The sequence below is a fragment of the Lampris incognitus genome, chromosome 2 (genome assembly GCF_029633865.1).
Source record: "Lampris incognitus isolate fLamInc1 chromosome 2, fLamInc1.hap2, whole genome shotgun sequence".
In the NCBI taxonomy this organism is placed as follows: Eukaryota; Metazoa; Chordata; class Actinopteri; order Lampriformes; family Lampridae; genus Lampris; species Lampris incognitus.
This window is the reverse complement of record NC_079212.1, coordinates 87,159,713-87,172,251: the sequence shown is the minus strand read 5'-3', so window position 1 is coordinate 87,172,251 and position 12,539 is coordinate 87,159,713. Positions and strand designations below refer to the sequence as shown.

The window sequence follows — 12,539 nt, the reverse complement described above, 5'->3', positions numbered from 1 at the left end:
TGGTTTTGTACAACTGTGAGTGTCAGATGTTTGCTATCATGTCAATAAAATGTTGTGAAGTTTTTATATTTTAAGTCTAAACAACTTGTTGTAGGCTCAGCTGGCACAAGCAGAACAGTTTCTTACCTCCAACACCAACCCAACCTCAATCCTGGCAGTGTTGCTGAGAGCTCAGTACTGCTACTGCACAGGACAGGTAGGGTTCATAAAGTGTGTGTGTACGTGTGTGTGTACGTGTGTACACAGCATAACTGACCTGCTTGCGAAATGTTTTTAATTGTCTTTTTTTTTCTCCCTTTTTCTCCCCAATTGTACTTGGCCAATTACCCCACTCTTCCGAGCCATCTCAGTCGCTGCTCCCCCCCCTCTGCTGATCCAGGGAGGGCTGCAGACTACCACATGCCTCCTCCCATACATGTGGAGTCGCCAGCAGCTTCTTTTCACCTGACAGTGAAGAGTTTCACCAGGGGGACGTAGCGCGTGGGAGGATCACACTATTTCCCCCCCCCCCCAGTTCCCCCTCCCCCCTAAACAGGCGCCCCAACCAACCAGATGGTGCGCTAGTGCAGTGACTAGGACACATACCCACATCCGGCTTCCCACCTGCAGACGCGGCCAATTGTGTCTGTAGGGACGCCTGACCAAGCCCGATGTAACATGGGGATTCAAACTGGCAGTCCCCATGTTGGTAGGCAACGGAATAGACCGCCACACTACCCGGACGCCCCTTGTTTTTCTTTAAACAGCTTGATCCTTCTTCAAATAGAGTGTCTCAAATAATACGTCTCATAGATGATGGATAGCATTTCGGAGGCAGCTGGAATTTGTATTTGGGAAATACTGATGCTTAATAACTCCCCTTGTTCATTTGGGTCACATCACAGGTGGAGCGTGGGGTGTCTTACCTGTGTGAGGGGCTTAAAAAAGTCAACGAGCAGAGACGGTACCTGAGCTGCTACCTGCTGCGTGTCCTGGCTCTTCAGACCTATAGTTCCTACCTGAGTCTGGACACAACCGAACTGCCACGGAGTCTCCGCCACACTATCCTCCAGCATGGTTGGCAGAGTTGTGTTGTCATTATTTATACTCAAAGAATAGTTGTCTAGCGTGTTGCCTGCAAATTAGATTTAGGTTTGTTTCTTTCAGGAAAAATCCGCCCATTAACACATGCACGCCTGTACTTGGGCAGGTCCACAGTAGTTTCTGTTTCAATTTTGTTTTGATTGCAAAATAAGGCGTATTTAAATCTGACTCTCATTTAGCATGTTTAATTCAACCTGGTGGAGCTTGCAGTCTTTATGTTTTGGCATTTTAACTTTCAGATTCACTGCTGAGGATTCTGACTACACCTAACTACTAATATGTTGAATGTTGTGTACGCATTTCAGGCATGAGTAGTCCAGATACTGCCCTGTATGAGAGCCTGAGGCTTCTGAGAAGCCTGGTGGTCACCTTCGTGGGGAGTGGCCTGTATGGAACTGTGAGCAGTAATTCGGACACGTGCGTCATCGACCAAGGTAGGTTTGTCACACACACGTGGTGGGTTATTAATGAAAATCTGCCATTATATTTTCACCTCTAGTTTTGGCACTGTGTCCTTATGTTCCCTTTTCTCCACCCCCTAACCTGACAGCAGGCGATAACTTGGTGCTGAAGTGGCAGCTGCTGTCAGAGGTGCTCAGCTGTTCCCTGAAGCTGGTGGCTGTAAGGAGCAGTACAGGGGCTGTCCAGAATGCCAGGTTGCAGTGCCTGGAAGCTCTTAACCTAGCCATTAAACTGCAAGCACTCAGCCGGTTAGTACACAGATGAGGATTTTAGTTTGCAGTGCATAGTATTGTGTGGTATGGGAATTACTTACTGAATTCTGTTCTTTGCTGGTGTGTCACTGAATTCCTATATGTGGGAACCTTGCTATAACCATACTGGCTGATTGTTGTATGTAGTCACATGATGCTTTGATAACCTTACATAAATCAACATAACTAGTTCTGTTCAGTTTCTTCCCTCATTGACACTGGTGTTGCTAAACCTAAAAATTGTGAATGTGTCAGTCCATATGACAGAAGTGTCAGATTTTTTTACACCTCAGTTTCATTTGGTCAGTGGTATGATGATTTCAAATTCCTGTTATTTGAGTCATTTGAGCTTTTGTTAAACTGGGTACGTGCATTGACAGATTTGTGTTTCTTATTCAATTTTGGGCATATTTTGTATCGTTGTTTAGATGTGCCGAGTTGCTGGTGGTGAAGGCCGAGCTGGAACTGATGAAGGGGGAGACGGAAAAAAGTAGATTTGATTTGGATTATGTCAGGAATCTTCTAGAAGTTTGCACAGGTCAGTCAGCACTGCCAATTCAGATGTTACTTTTAAGAATATTTTCCTTAGAACATGTTTTGCCTGAAGACTAACAGCGCAACCATACTCTTAATAAAGCCGTTACTCTGACTTTAGAAATAGTAATGTAAGTGTCTAATAACAGTCTTTAACTGGGATAAGGTCAAAATCAGGTAATCATTGATTACTCTGATTTTGACCTTATCCCTATACCTGATACCACGTTTTTACTCCTGATAGCGATACCACAGCTTTGGCTATCTGCCAATACCGATATCAAGCTGATGTTTTATTTTATTCTTGTAGGTAGTACTAACTACTTCTACTATTACTAACACTACCTTCAGCTGCACCTGTTAGGGGTCGCCACAGCGGATCATCCATTTCCATCTCTTCCTGTCCTCTGCATCTTCCTCTGTCACACCAGCCGCTTGCATGTACAAATAATAATAATAAAATATATGGAAGCACTTGCTTATGATAGCCAATTACCCACCTAAAAACATCTCACTCAGATGGAGAACAAACAACTACGTCCCTAGTGTATAGTCCACAACAACAGTTGGTTATGAGACACTGCCCCCTTTCATGTCAAGTTATTTGTCTGCTCTTATACTTGATATGTGATTTGTGAAAATAATGAAATGGTAGTGGAAATTCCATGCAGAGGTGTGAGGAATTTGTTATGCTCATTCTCACACACACACACTCAGCATTGAATCAGATTAGGCTAACAGGAATTCCCTTACCTATCTTTGTAACATTTGATCCAGCAGGGTTGCAACCGAGTATAATGGCTCAGATTCCACGTCGCCAAAACGCCTGTTGGCTGCGTCAGGGAGGGTACTTTATATTGTCTTAATCCCCTGGTCAACCTCGTGTTCCTGACTGAGAACACGTTTCAGGACACACACAATGGGGATGACATCAGCTACAGATGCGGAGGAGGCACTCACCTCCCTTGGCATCTCCTCAAAAGGTACCAGAACCATGGAAGCCTTCTCCAATAGGCCCCGCTGGTTTGCTGTTAGTGTGGCTGGCAGGACATTTTCAGCCATACATGCAGACAGTGCCCGTTTCTGTGCAATGAGGTTTAAGTCATGTACCAGGTGCTGCTCCACCTAGTTTGGACGTCCTACTGCAGACGCTTAGGTTGCATATTTAGCTCTACTTGGATCTCTTCTGGCGGCGCAGTGGTTAGTGCAGTCACCTCAAAGCAAGAAGGTCCTGGGTTCAAACTCCGGGGTTGTCCATCCTTGGGGGGTGTCCTCTGTGTGGAGTTTACATGTTCTCCCCCTGTCCGTGTGGGTTTCCTCCGGGTGCTCCGGTTTCCTTCCACAGTCCAAAGACATGTAGGTCAGGTGAATCGGTCATATTAAATTGTCCCTAGGTGTGTTTGTGTCGGCCCTGTGCTGGACTGGTGGCCTGTCCAGGATGTTTCCCCACCTGCCGCCCAGTGACTGCTGAGTTAGGCTCCTGCATCCCGCAACCCTTATTGGGATAAGTGGTTTGGATAATGGATGGATGTCTTCTAACCGTGAATAGGCAAGGGACAAGGGTTTGATGTGGCCTACTATTTTTCTCCCGTTGGCCAGTGCGTCACTTACACTGCACTGCGACAACAGTCCCTCATGCACAGTTAGCTGCAGTGTGCACGAAGCATCCTAAACTTGCCACGCCAAGTTGATCCATAGCCTTCTTCATATTTTGTGCAGTATCCCTTAAAACTACATGTCCTTTGTTCTTATCAATCTTCCATTCACACAGCATTTCCTCAATGGCTGCCGTAATGGAATCCCCTGTGTGTGTGATTCACGAAACGCTCGGGCATACAACACCGCTTTTTTAAAGGTAAAATCCGAGTCTATCCAATGTGCGGTCAGACTCAACAAGGACATTGGACTCACGTCTGAGCTCCAGATGTCTGTTGTGAAACTAACCATGCCTACATTCTCCAAGAGTTTGGAGAGACCTACAGGTTTTTCTCCAAACTCCAAAAAGAATGTCGGTTTCTCCAAGAGTTTGGAGACAAAATTGTAAACTTCGTTGTGCATATGAGGGATGGCCTTTACCATTATATAATGGCGACTGGGCAGTTAAGTGCTCAATTAAGTGTCGAAACCCCACATTTTCTATCACCGAAAGGAGTTGGTCGTCCTGGACAATTAACTGAACTAGTTTCTCCGTTATCAATTTCGCCTTGTTGCTGTCTGGGGGCAGTTTCTCGCGCCTTTTTTTTTTTTTTTTTTTTCCATCGGTGTCTGCTGTTGGGGTGTTCTGCTTTTCTTTGTAGCCGTTGCATGCAGAAATTCCTGGTGTTGCTCCGTGTTGTGTTTTTTCCAAATGCTTAATTAAGTTTGTGGTGTTAAACAGACCAACAGCACTGCCACGCCTCGAAACATTTGCATTGCAAATTTTGCATTTGGATTTTTTTTCCTCTTTAAGCCACTCCTCGAAACATTTGCATTGCAAATTTTGCATTTGAATTTTTTTCCTCTTTAAGGTTGAGTAGTTCCACACCACTGACATGACTATTTCACAGGTAGTTATTAACGCTCATACACATGCCACTAACTGGCTGCTACTGTTATTATCATGTGACACGCTGCGCCGCTTAGTCGGAGATACGCGGCACAAGAAGGGCTAATATGAAGAAGAAAGACAGAAAGAAGACGAAGAAGAAAAAGATGAAGAAGACGATATAATATAAAAACATTTAGGCGATGGTTTAAGCTAGATTTCCCCGTGGTTTGTATCGGATCATATTTTTTTTCTCCCCTCTGACATCCAATCCAGCATTCTAGGCCAGTATCGACCTGATACCGATGCCGTGGATCGGACTGGGACATCCCTAGTAATTGTAACCTACAAAAAGACACACTGGCCGATTGCTGGTCTGGAAGTGTCCAGAAGCGTGCAGATCTTCAGGTCTCTTCGGAGTGCGGGAATAACAAAGCACAAGGGCGCGCTTCCGGGAGAGGGTGACTACTGTAACCTACAAGAAGACTCGCTGGCCAATCGCCAGGGGGTCGGCCCCTTTGGTCGAGTGGTTAGCGACGTCGCCTTGTGGTGCAGTACAACCCCGGATCGAATCCCACCGCTGCCACCAATGAAACCAAGCCTATTTCCGCACGCTACGGGATTCGATCCGGGGTTGTACAGCACCACGAGGCGACATCGCTAACCATTCGACTAAAGGGGGCTGACCCCCTGGCGGTCGGCCAGCGAGTCTTTTGTAGGTTACAGTATCATTAGCATTGGTAACCAGTCATGACCGTGTGCAGTGAAGCAGACAGCTGACCGTCTCAATCAGCATTGTAAACTGTAATCATTACATTCAATTTTACATCATTGCAGTGTCGACAAGCCGCACAGCAAAAACTGCAACTTAGTGTTCAGCTTTTATCACAAATAGTGAAAAGCCATGGCTTGAAAGAGGCAGGGACTTCCTTTCATAGTTTTCATGGAAAGATATCCAAGATGACTTGACACTCCCCATCAACCTTGCACAATTTCCAAAAAATCTGTTAGGTTTCACTTCGAAATATGGGCATCTTATTAATACTAATCTCTCCATTTGACCCTTTTCCATTCTTCATTTGTGATAAAAGCTGGTTAGGTCATTCAGTTGTTCACTGTTTAAATTATGGGTGCTGACTTGAAACACAGTGAGTACAATTTGACACAGCTTGCAGTAGCATGCTCTGTGTCACTGCATACTCAGACTGGATGGCAACGAGCTAATGTAGTGTTCTGAAGTAATGTGCAAAAAACAGTAAATAAATTCAGACAGGCAAAGAAAATGGTGACATGCTTGCTTGACACGACTGTTACTGCCACAATTGAGCAGGTGCAATGGGAGGTATTGGAAGAGCCGACGTACCATAGATAATAATAATAATAATAAATCCATCTTATATAGCGCTTTTCTAACACTCAAGGTGGCTTTACAATAAACGGAGTGAAACAAGACAACAGATAAACATAACACAGACATACAGGGGTGGATGGGAAGGGGGGCTACGAGAGGGAGAAGCGGCAGCCACACACGATGCCAGCAGTACTCTCCCACTTAAACAGATACAAAAGGGCAAGAAAAACAAAAAACAGCACTGTAGACGTTGATGTTGTGTAGGGGTTTACTCCTGTAGCCTATTCCTCTCCCGAGGTATCCACTAGGCAGTGGCACTATTTAACCCATAACTTGGGCTGGTTCGTGGGCATCAGGGGATATCCACACACCGGTGAGCCTTTGTACCGCACATCTAGGGGCCAGGTCCCTTGTAGTTCAGCCAGGGTCCAAGGTGTGTACCCCTTTATCGTGTGTTGCCACGAGGAGGCACTACATAGAGCTTGTTGTTGGAGAGACTTATGTGCTCAGCTCTCCTGTCGCATTTCTGCTAGCCAGCGGTGAAGGTTGAGAGCGAGACGTGACAGGCACAGAACACCACACCAACACACTAGACACTTCACAACAACCCCACTTCTTACACAAGAATGTTACACACACAGATTGATAACTAAAAGGACCAGTGTAAACCCAGGTTTTAGAAAAATCCCATTAATGAAACCATATAAATCATCAAATGAAATTATTGACTTTGACAGATTACTCTGTAATCTGGGTATTTGTTTCAATGTGCCCAATGAAGTCCAACAATGAATGTGATTTTTTTTTTTGTGTTCTTTCTTTCTTTGTTTCTAGATTTTTCTAGTCAGGAGCAGAAGGCAGGGGTGAAAATTAAACCAAGGAAAGGTCGTCCAACACAGAAACCACAGTCTCCCCTTCCTAGCCCAGAGGATGACTGTGAAGGCTTATTGAGCACTAGGTGGTTTTTTAAGGAACCTGTAGAGAGGGATCCAACCAGCTCCCCTCCTCTCAAAGCCAAGCCTCGTCCCTGGCTGTCCTCCCTGGCCCATGAAACTGACTGCAAGTGCCCCTGTTGCTCTGAGCCCAATATGGGCCTCACCACTGCCCGGTGGGCTGCTACACAAGCTGATCTGGCACTGCAGCTGTGTCCCACCGAAACCAGAGTTGGCTGGAAACTTTACCAGGCTGCACTAAATCACTGTAAAGGGGTCACAGCCAAACTGGAAGTAAAACTGGCTAATCTCTTCCCTCTCTGTGGCCCTGCAAATGTTTCCACCAAGTGTTCCCTGATGCAGGATGTGGTTGGCCGTGTGTACCTGCACATGGCTCTGTCTGGGCTGAAAACAAGGCTTGACAAAGTCCAGGGTATATGGAATGTCCTGGAGGCTGGCTTGGCTTTTGTGGATTCCATGCCCTCTCCAGAGCTGAAGCCCTTAAGAGCAGGCCTAATGGCAACCAAAGCCATTGCCTTGTTGCTTGCCCTCACTGCCCAAAGGAACTGCACCATAGAGGAACTCTTTTCCAACGCGTGGATCTGGAACCCACCAAAAAGGGTCAAAGAGCAGGAGTCAAAACCCAAAACGGTCCCTCCCCCAACCTCATTAAAGAAGATCAAAGACCCAGTCATCACTGTCAAAGACCTGTCCCATCCTCACAAGGCAAAAGAAGCTAAGAAGGTTAAGACTGTGGTTCCCAAGATCAACCTGCCAAGCTCATCCTTCAAAACAAAGAGCCTGGTCCCTATGACACCAGTGATGGTAAAACCAAACAAAACCAAGTTTTCTGATCGGGAACTTGGCTGTTTTGACTTTGACACAGAAGTGCCCACTGTGGCCTGTACTCCAGTTCAGAGGGCCAGAGGCCCTCCAGGAGTGCGGACATTGGCAGAAACTAGTGGCCGCAGAGGGCAGTTCCAGGTTTACCAGGACCTGTCTCCAGATCAGGACAAAGCCCAACCTGTTCCTGCCGCTCCCAAACGCACAAAGAAATCACTTTTCAAGGTATACAAGATAAGTCTGCCAGAGGAGAGCATTTATTGCTTGAAAAGACCTTCTAATTTTATTGTTTTTATGTTGAATTTGCATAAAGCAAAACAAAAGTTTTGATTTGCACTGAGTTTTTGTGTCTCTTGTTGCAGGTGGAGTTTAGTGATGAGAGTGACTCCGAGACTTGCCCCCAAGCAGAGCTCAAAGAAAAACCAGACAGCTCCAAAAAACATACTGCTGCCACGAGGAGTACTCGCAACCTCAAAACTGCCCCAGAGGCAACCGTAGGGAGGGCCCCTCCTAAGAGGCGCGTCAGGGGCAGGAAAAGCACTGCTGTCTCTCAGCCTATATCCTCTGAGGATGAGGGTCCCGCTCCAGTAAGGAGAGGTAAATCCAGGGCACAGCTGGCTGGAACAAAGCCAGTTTCAGAAGAGGATGTGGAGAAAATGAGGACCATCACAGAGGAGATGGATGGAATTATGGACCTAAGCATTGAGCGGCTGAGGACATTGGATGCTGACAATGAGGACAACGCTACCTTAAGTAAGAATTTTGGCGCTGTAAAATCTGCAGATAATCTGGGCTATTAATCACGACTAATAATCAACACAATATTTTTTTAATAATAAGGATGATAATTTTTGCCATAACTGCTGCCCCATGTTTAGTTTTTGAGTTGGTGCTGTTAAAACTACCTTCACTAGACTTAACACTCCCTTGACTGTTTAGACTCGGGTTTTGAGGTGCTGCGGAAGGATCTGTGTGGTGGTCATCCAGGAGAAATTCTACAAGCCCACCTTGCTCATTCAGACACCAGGCCAGGTGAGCTCTAAAAACTGGGACATGTTACTGCGTAGGTATGCATAAATCCATCCATTATCCAAGCCGCTTATCCGAATTCGGGTCGTGGGATGCTGGAGCCTATCCCAGCAGTCATTGGGTGGCAGGCAGGGAGACACTCTGGACAGGCCACCAGTCCATCACAGGACCGACACATTCACATCTTGGGACAATTTAGTACAGCCGATTCACCTAACCTACATGTCTTTGGATTGTGGGAGGAAACCGGAGCACCCGGAGGAAACCCACACAGACACAGGTTGGACAACCCCGGGGTTCAAACTCGGGACCTTCTTGCTGTGAGGCGACCATGCTAACCACTGGGCCCCCATGCTGCATAAATGTCTCCGCGAAATATGGCAGAAAGGGGTTTTGAAGTCTGGCTGACAGAGAAGCAGCTGTGCAGACCTAAATCTCAGCAGAGTGTTCTGTATCTGCAAGGCTCTGTGAAATGCCAATGCTGGTTACTTTGAGTGGGTAATGATATCTTTTAGCGGGACATCAACATGACACCTTAACGATAGCTTGACCAAAGGAGCTGACGACACAGCACAACAAAAAGTGGAGATGCACCCATGGTTTTGCTCCCTTTGTTATTTGGTTTTGTAGACGTGACACTACCTTCTCCGGCACATCAGTTCACATGTACTCTCTATTCACTGTGTACTGGGCTCTTACTTGTAACTCATCACCTATCACATATTGAGTTTTCTTCTCTGCTTCTTATTTGCAGACAGCCTTTCTGTGGAAGCTGTTCAGTCTCTGCTGCACTCTGCCTGGTTGGCAATTCAGCACTTCCCACCTCCCAACCTCTATTCCACCCTCTGTGCTCTTCTGGCCTTAGCCTCAGGTCAACAGGACCCCATAACCACTGCGATGCTTCATACCCAATCCATGGGTGTCACCAGCCGCCATCACGTGATCAGACATCTTGCCACCCACCTTAAGTAAACACCTGTCTATCTCAGTTTTTCTCCCAAACAGTTGCCCCCTTTACATCTGAAAGTTTTATGGGGAACTTTTAGGTCCTTACAGTATCACCAAGGCTCAGCGTTTAGGGTTTTTACCGATTTTCACCGAAAAATACCCAGATTTTTAAACTGATTTTCACCCGGATTTTATGTTTCCATGGATCCAAAAGTTGTTCCTGTTCATGTGAGGTTATGTAACCGTGTCCTCTTGTGGCGAAATTTGGCATGCTGGATGGCTTTGAAAAATAAAAACCGAAAACGCTGAGCCTTGAGTATCACTGATTGATTATGTTGTACGAAAGTTTGATCTCATTACTTTTCCATGGCACTCCCAATAGGAAGCTGAGGAAGACTTCCAGTGAGTTGTCAGAGAGAATGGGTTCCTTGAGCTTAGATGAGCTCGCAGCCGAGTCTGGGAACCGTCTTGAAAAGAGACTATCACAGTTGGAGACCATCTTCGCCTTTCCTTCTGCTGATCCCTCCACCTTCCCTAAGCAGCACCACCAAGAGTTCATGCAACAAATTAAGGACCTTCCCTCAGGTAAAATATTGTCTTTTTGTGACCTCAACAAGGTTTGCATGACAAGTATGTGATTGGTTTCTATTGCAAAGTCTGTTGCAATGCATTAATTAACTTAATCAAGTCGACACCTCTGGAATGTTAGAGGTCATACATCATATGGATGTTTCAGTTAATACCTAATCTGAAACCGCCATTAACAAAGGAACAAACCTTTCCTAATCATTTTATCTTTCATTCAAACTGGCAACTTGACTAATGTGAGTTTCACTCTTTGTCCAGTCTAAGGTTAACTACAGGTAGTCCCTGGGTTACGAACGCCCGACTTAACAAACTCCCGTACTGAAGTTTTTATTTTTTTTCCTAGTCATTCGTTTTTGTTTTTGTTTTTTTAACAGGGGTGACTGTATGTGTGCTGTCTGTGCTTGGAGTTAAACCTGGTGAGATGGGAGACACCATCCTACTGTCCCGCCTTGAGAAGGGATCTGCCCCTGTCACTGTTCACATCCCCACCTCCCAACAGCAGGTGAGAAACTTAAAGAAATGTCACACCAAGACAGTGTTTCATGATACATCATATTGAAGGGAGAAAATACTCAGGTAACAGTAGGAAAAGCACTTTTGCTGCCTCCAGGAAATTACCAAACTCACACTGAAACGAGCTGTTATTCTTGTAAGCATGCATCCAGACAAGCACGGGGTAGTTTTTTGTTAATGTCCCAGTTGGCAACCTGTCTCTCTTTGTTGTTCTCCCCTTGTAATGTGAAGCACCCCATTAGCTGGCTGGTTCAGGAGATGGACAGTATCCTGACTGAACAGAAGGTTGTGAGCTCTGTCTCTGAGAAGGCCAAGTGGTGGGAAGGCCGCAGGGCACTTGACACTCGTGTTGAGGTAAGTGAGAAGAAACAAGGAAGTGCATCCCTCTCCTGCCTCACTGCTGTGTGAAAGCTTTAGAAGACCAAATGCTGGCAAATTGAGTTTCAATCTCCCTCATCCATTAACACGCCCATCTTTCTTTTCAGCAACTGCTGGAGGAAATGGAGGGTTTGCTGGGTTGCTGGCGGAGCTTTCTTCTCCCACTGACATCAGACCCAGAGCTTTCCATCCAGGCCAAAAACGTGCACAAGGCCTTATCTACCCGGGGTATGATGGCTGCCGAGGAGATGTTGAAGGTAAGTATTGCCTGCTATTCTCTTTTTGGATTTTTGCATGCGCCATAGAGCATCAACCTTTAACATCTTGCTTTCCACGTCGTCTTGCTATTGGGCATATCCCAGGACACCCCCAAGTTGACTGAACAGATAAATATCAAGGGGACAATCACTACCATCATTAAAAACTCTGACTTGTGTTTCAGGCCGTGCTGTCTGCATCTCCTTTACTCTCCCAAGAAGAACTTCAGAGGTTTTCTCTGGGCATTTTTCCAGAAAGGGAGGGGGTGTGTGATACTCTGCTACAGACGGCTGTGTCTCGGCTGTCCAACAGGGAGGAACCTCAGGGTCATGTGGTTCTCATCCTGGACAAGGTCTGTCTCTTTAATTCTGGCATACTCTGCAATTCCATAAAGGCTCTTCAGGACAAACGATAAGCTAGCCTGAGAATTCAGAGCCCAGCACTATGTGACCAATGTTGAAGTGGGATATGTGTGACGCTAAAGTAACGACTTCTACCCCGTTCCCTGTTCAGTATCTTCAGAAGCTGCCATGGGAGAGCATCTCTTGCTTAAAGCCCTGTTCTGTTAGTCGCATGCCCTCTCTTCAGTCATTATTGGGTCATTGCGTTCGAAAAGAGGTGGGGTGCCACATCTCTCGCACACATTTTTCCAGTCATTGTAATTTAGATATTTCTGTTTCATTGCAAATAATTGTCATTATTGAATTCTCTCCCCTCAGTCTGATCCTCAATGCATCCTGAAGAAAGGTGTGGATACCAAGCAGGTGTACTATGTACTTAACCCCGACGGTAATTTAGGAGACACAGAACAGCAATTCAAAGAATGGTTTAGCAGGTGAGGCAGC

The 12,539-nt window shown here is 45.9% G+C and overlaps 1 protein-coding gene across 1 annotated transcript in view; it reads left to right on the top strand.

The window, feature by feature from the left end:
• espl1 (extra spindle pole bodies like 1, separase) overlaps nt 1-12,539 on the top strand; it is a 36,045-nt gene that overhangs the window by 9,356 nt on the left and 14,150 nt on the right. Inside the window, exons 13-28 of the mRNA XM_056300428.1 lie at nt 95-196; nt 885-1,056; nt 1,389-1,517; nt 1,637-1,793; nt 2,225-2,334; nt 7,040-8,205; nt 8,343-8,750; nt 8,920-9,043; nt 9,764-9,977; nt 10,340-10,542; nt 10,920-11,047; nt 11,290-11,412; nt 11,544-11,693; nt 11,879-12,046; nt 12,208-12,312; nt 12,414-12,529. Of these exons, the coding sequence (XP_056156403.1) occupies nt 95-196; nt 885-1,056; nt 1,389-1,517; nt 1,637-1,793; nt 2,225-2,334; nt 7,040-8,205; nt 8,343-8,750; nt 8,920-9,043; nt 9,764-9,977; nt 10,340-10,542; nt 10,920-11,047; nt 11,290-11,412; nt 11,544-11,693; nt 11,879-12,046; nt 12,208-12,312; nt 12,414-12,529 (3,575 nt within the window). The remainder of the gene's footprint in view (nt 1-94; nt 197-884; nt 1,057-1,388; nt 1,518-1,636; nt 1,794-2,224; nt 2,335-7,039; nt 8,206-8,342; nt 8,751-8,919; nt 9,044-9,763; nt 9,978-10,339; nt 10,543-10,919; nt 11,048-11,289; nt 11,413-11,543; nt 11,694-11,878; nt 12,047-12,207; nt 12,313-12,413; nt 12,530-12,539) is intronic.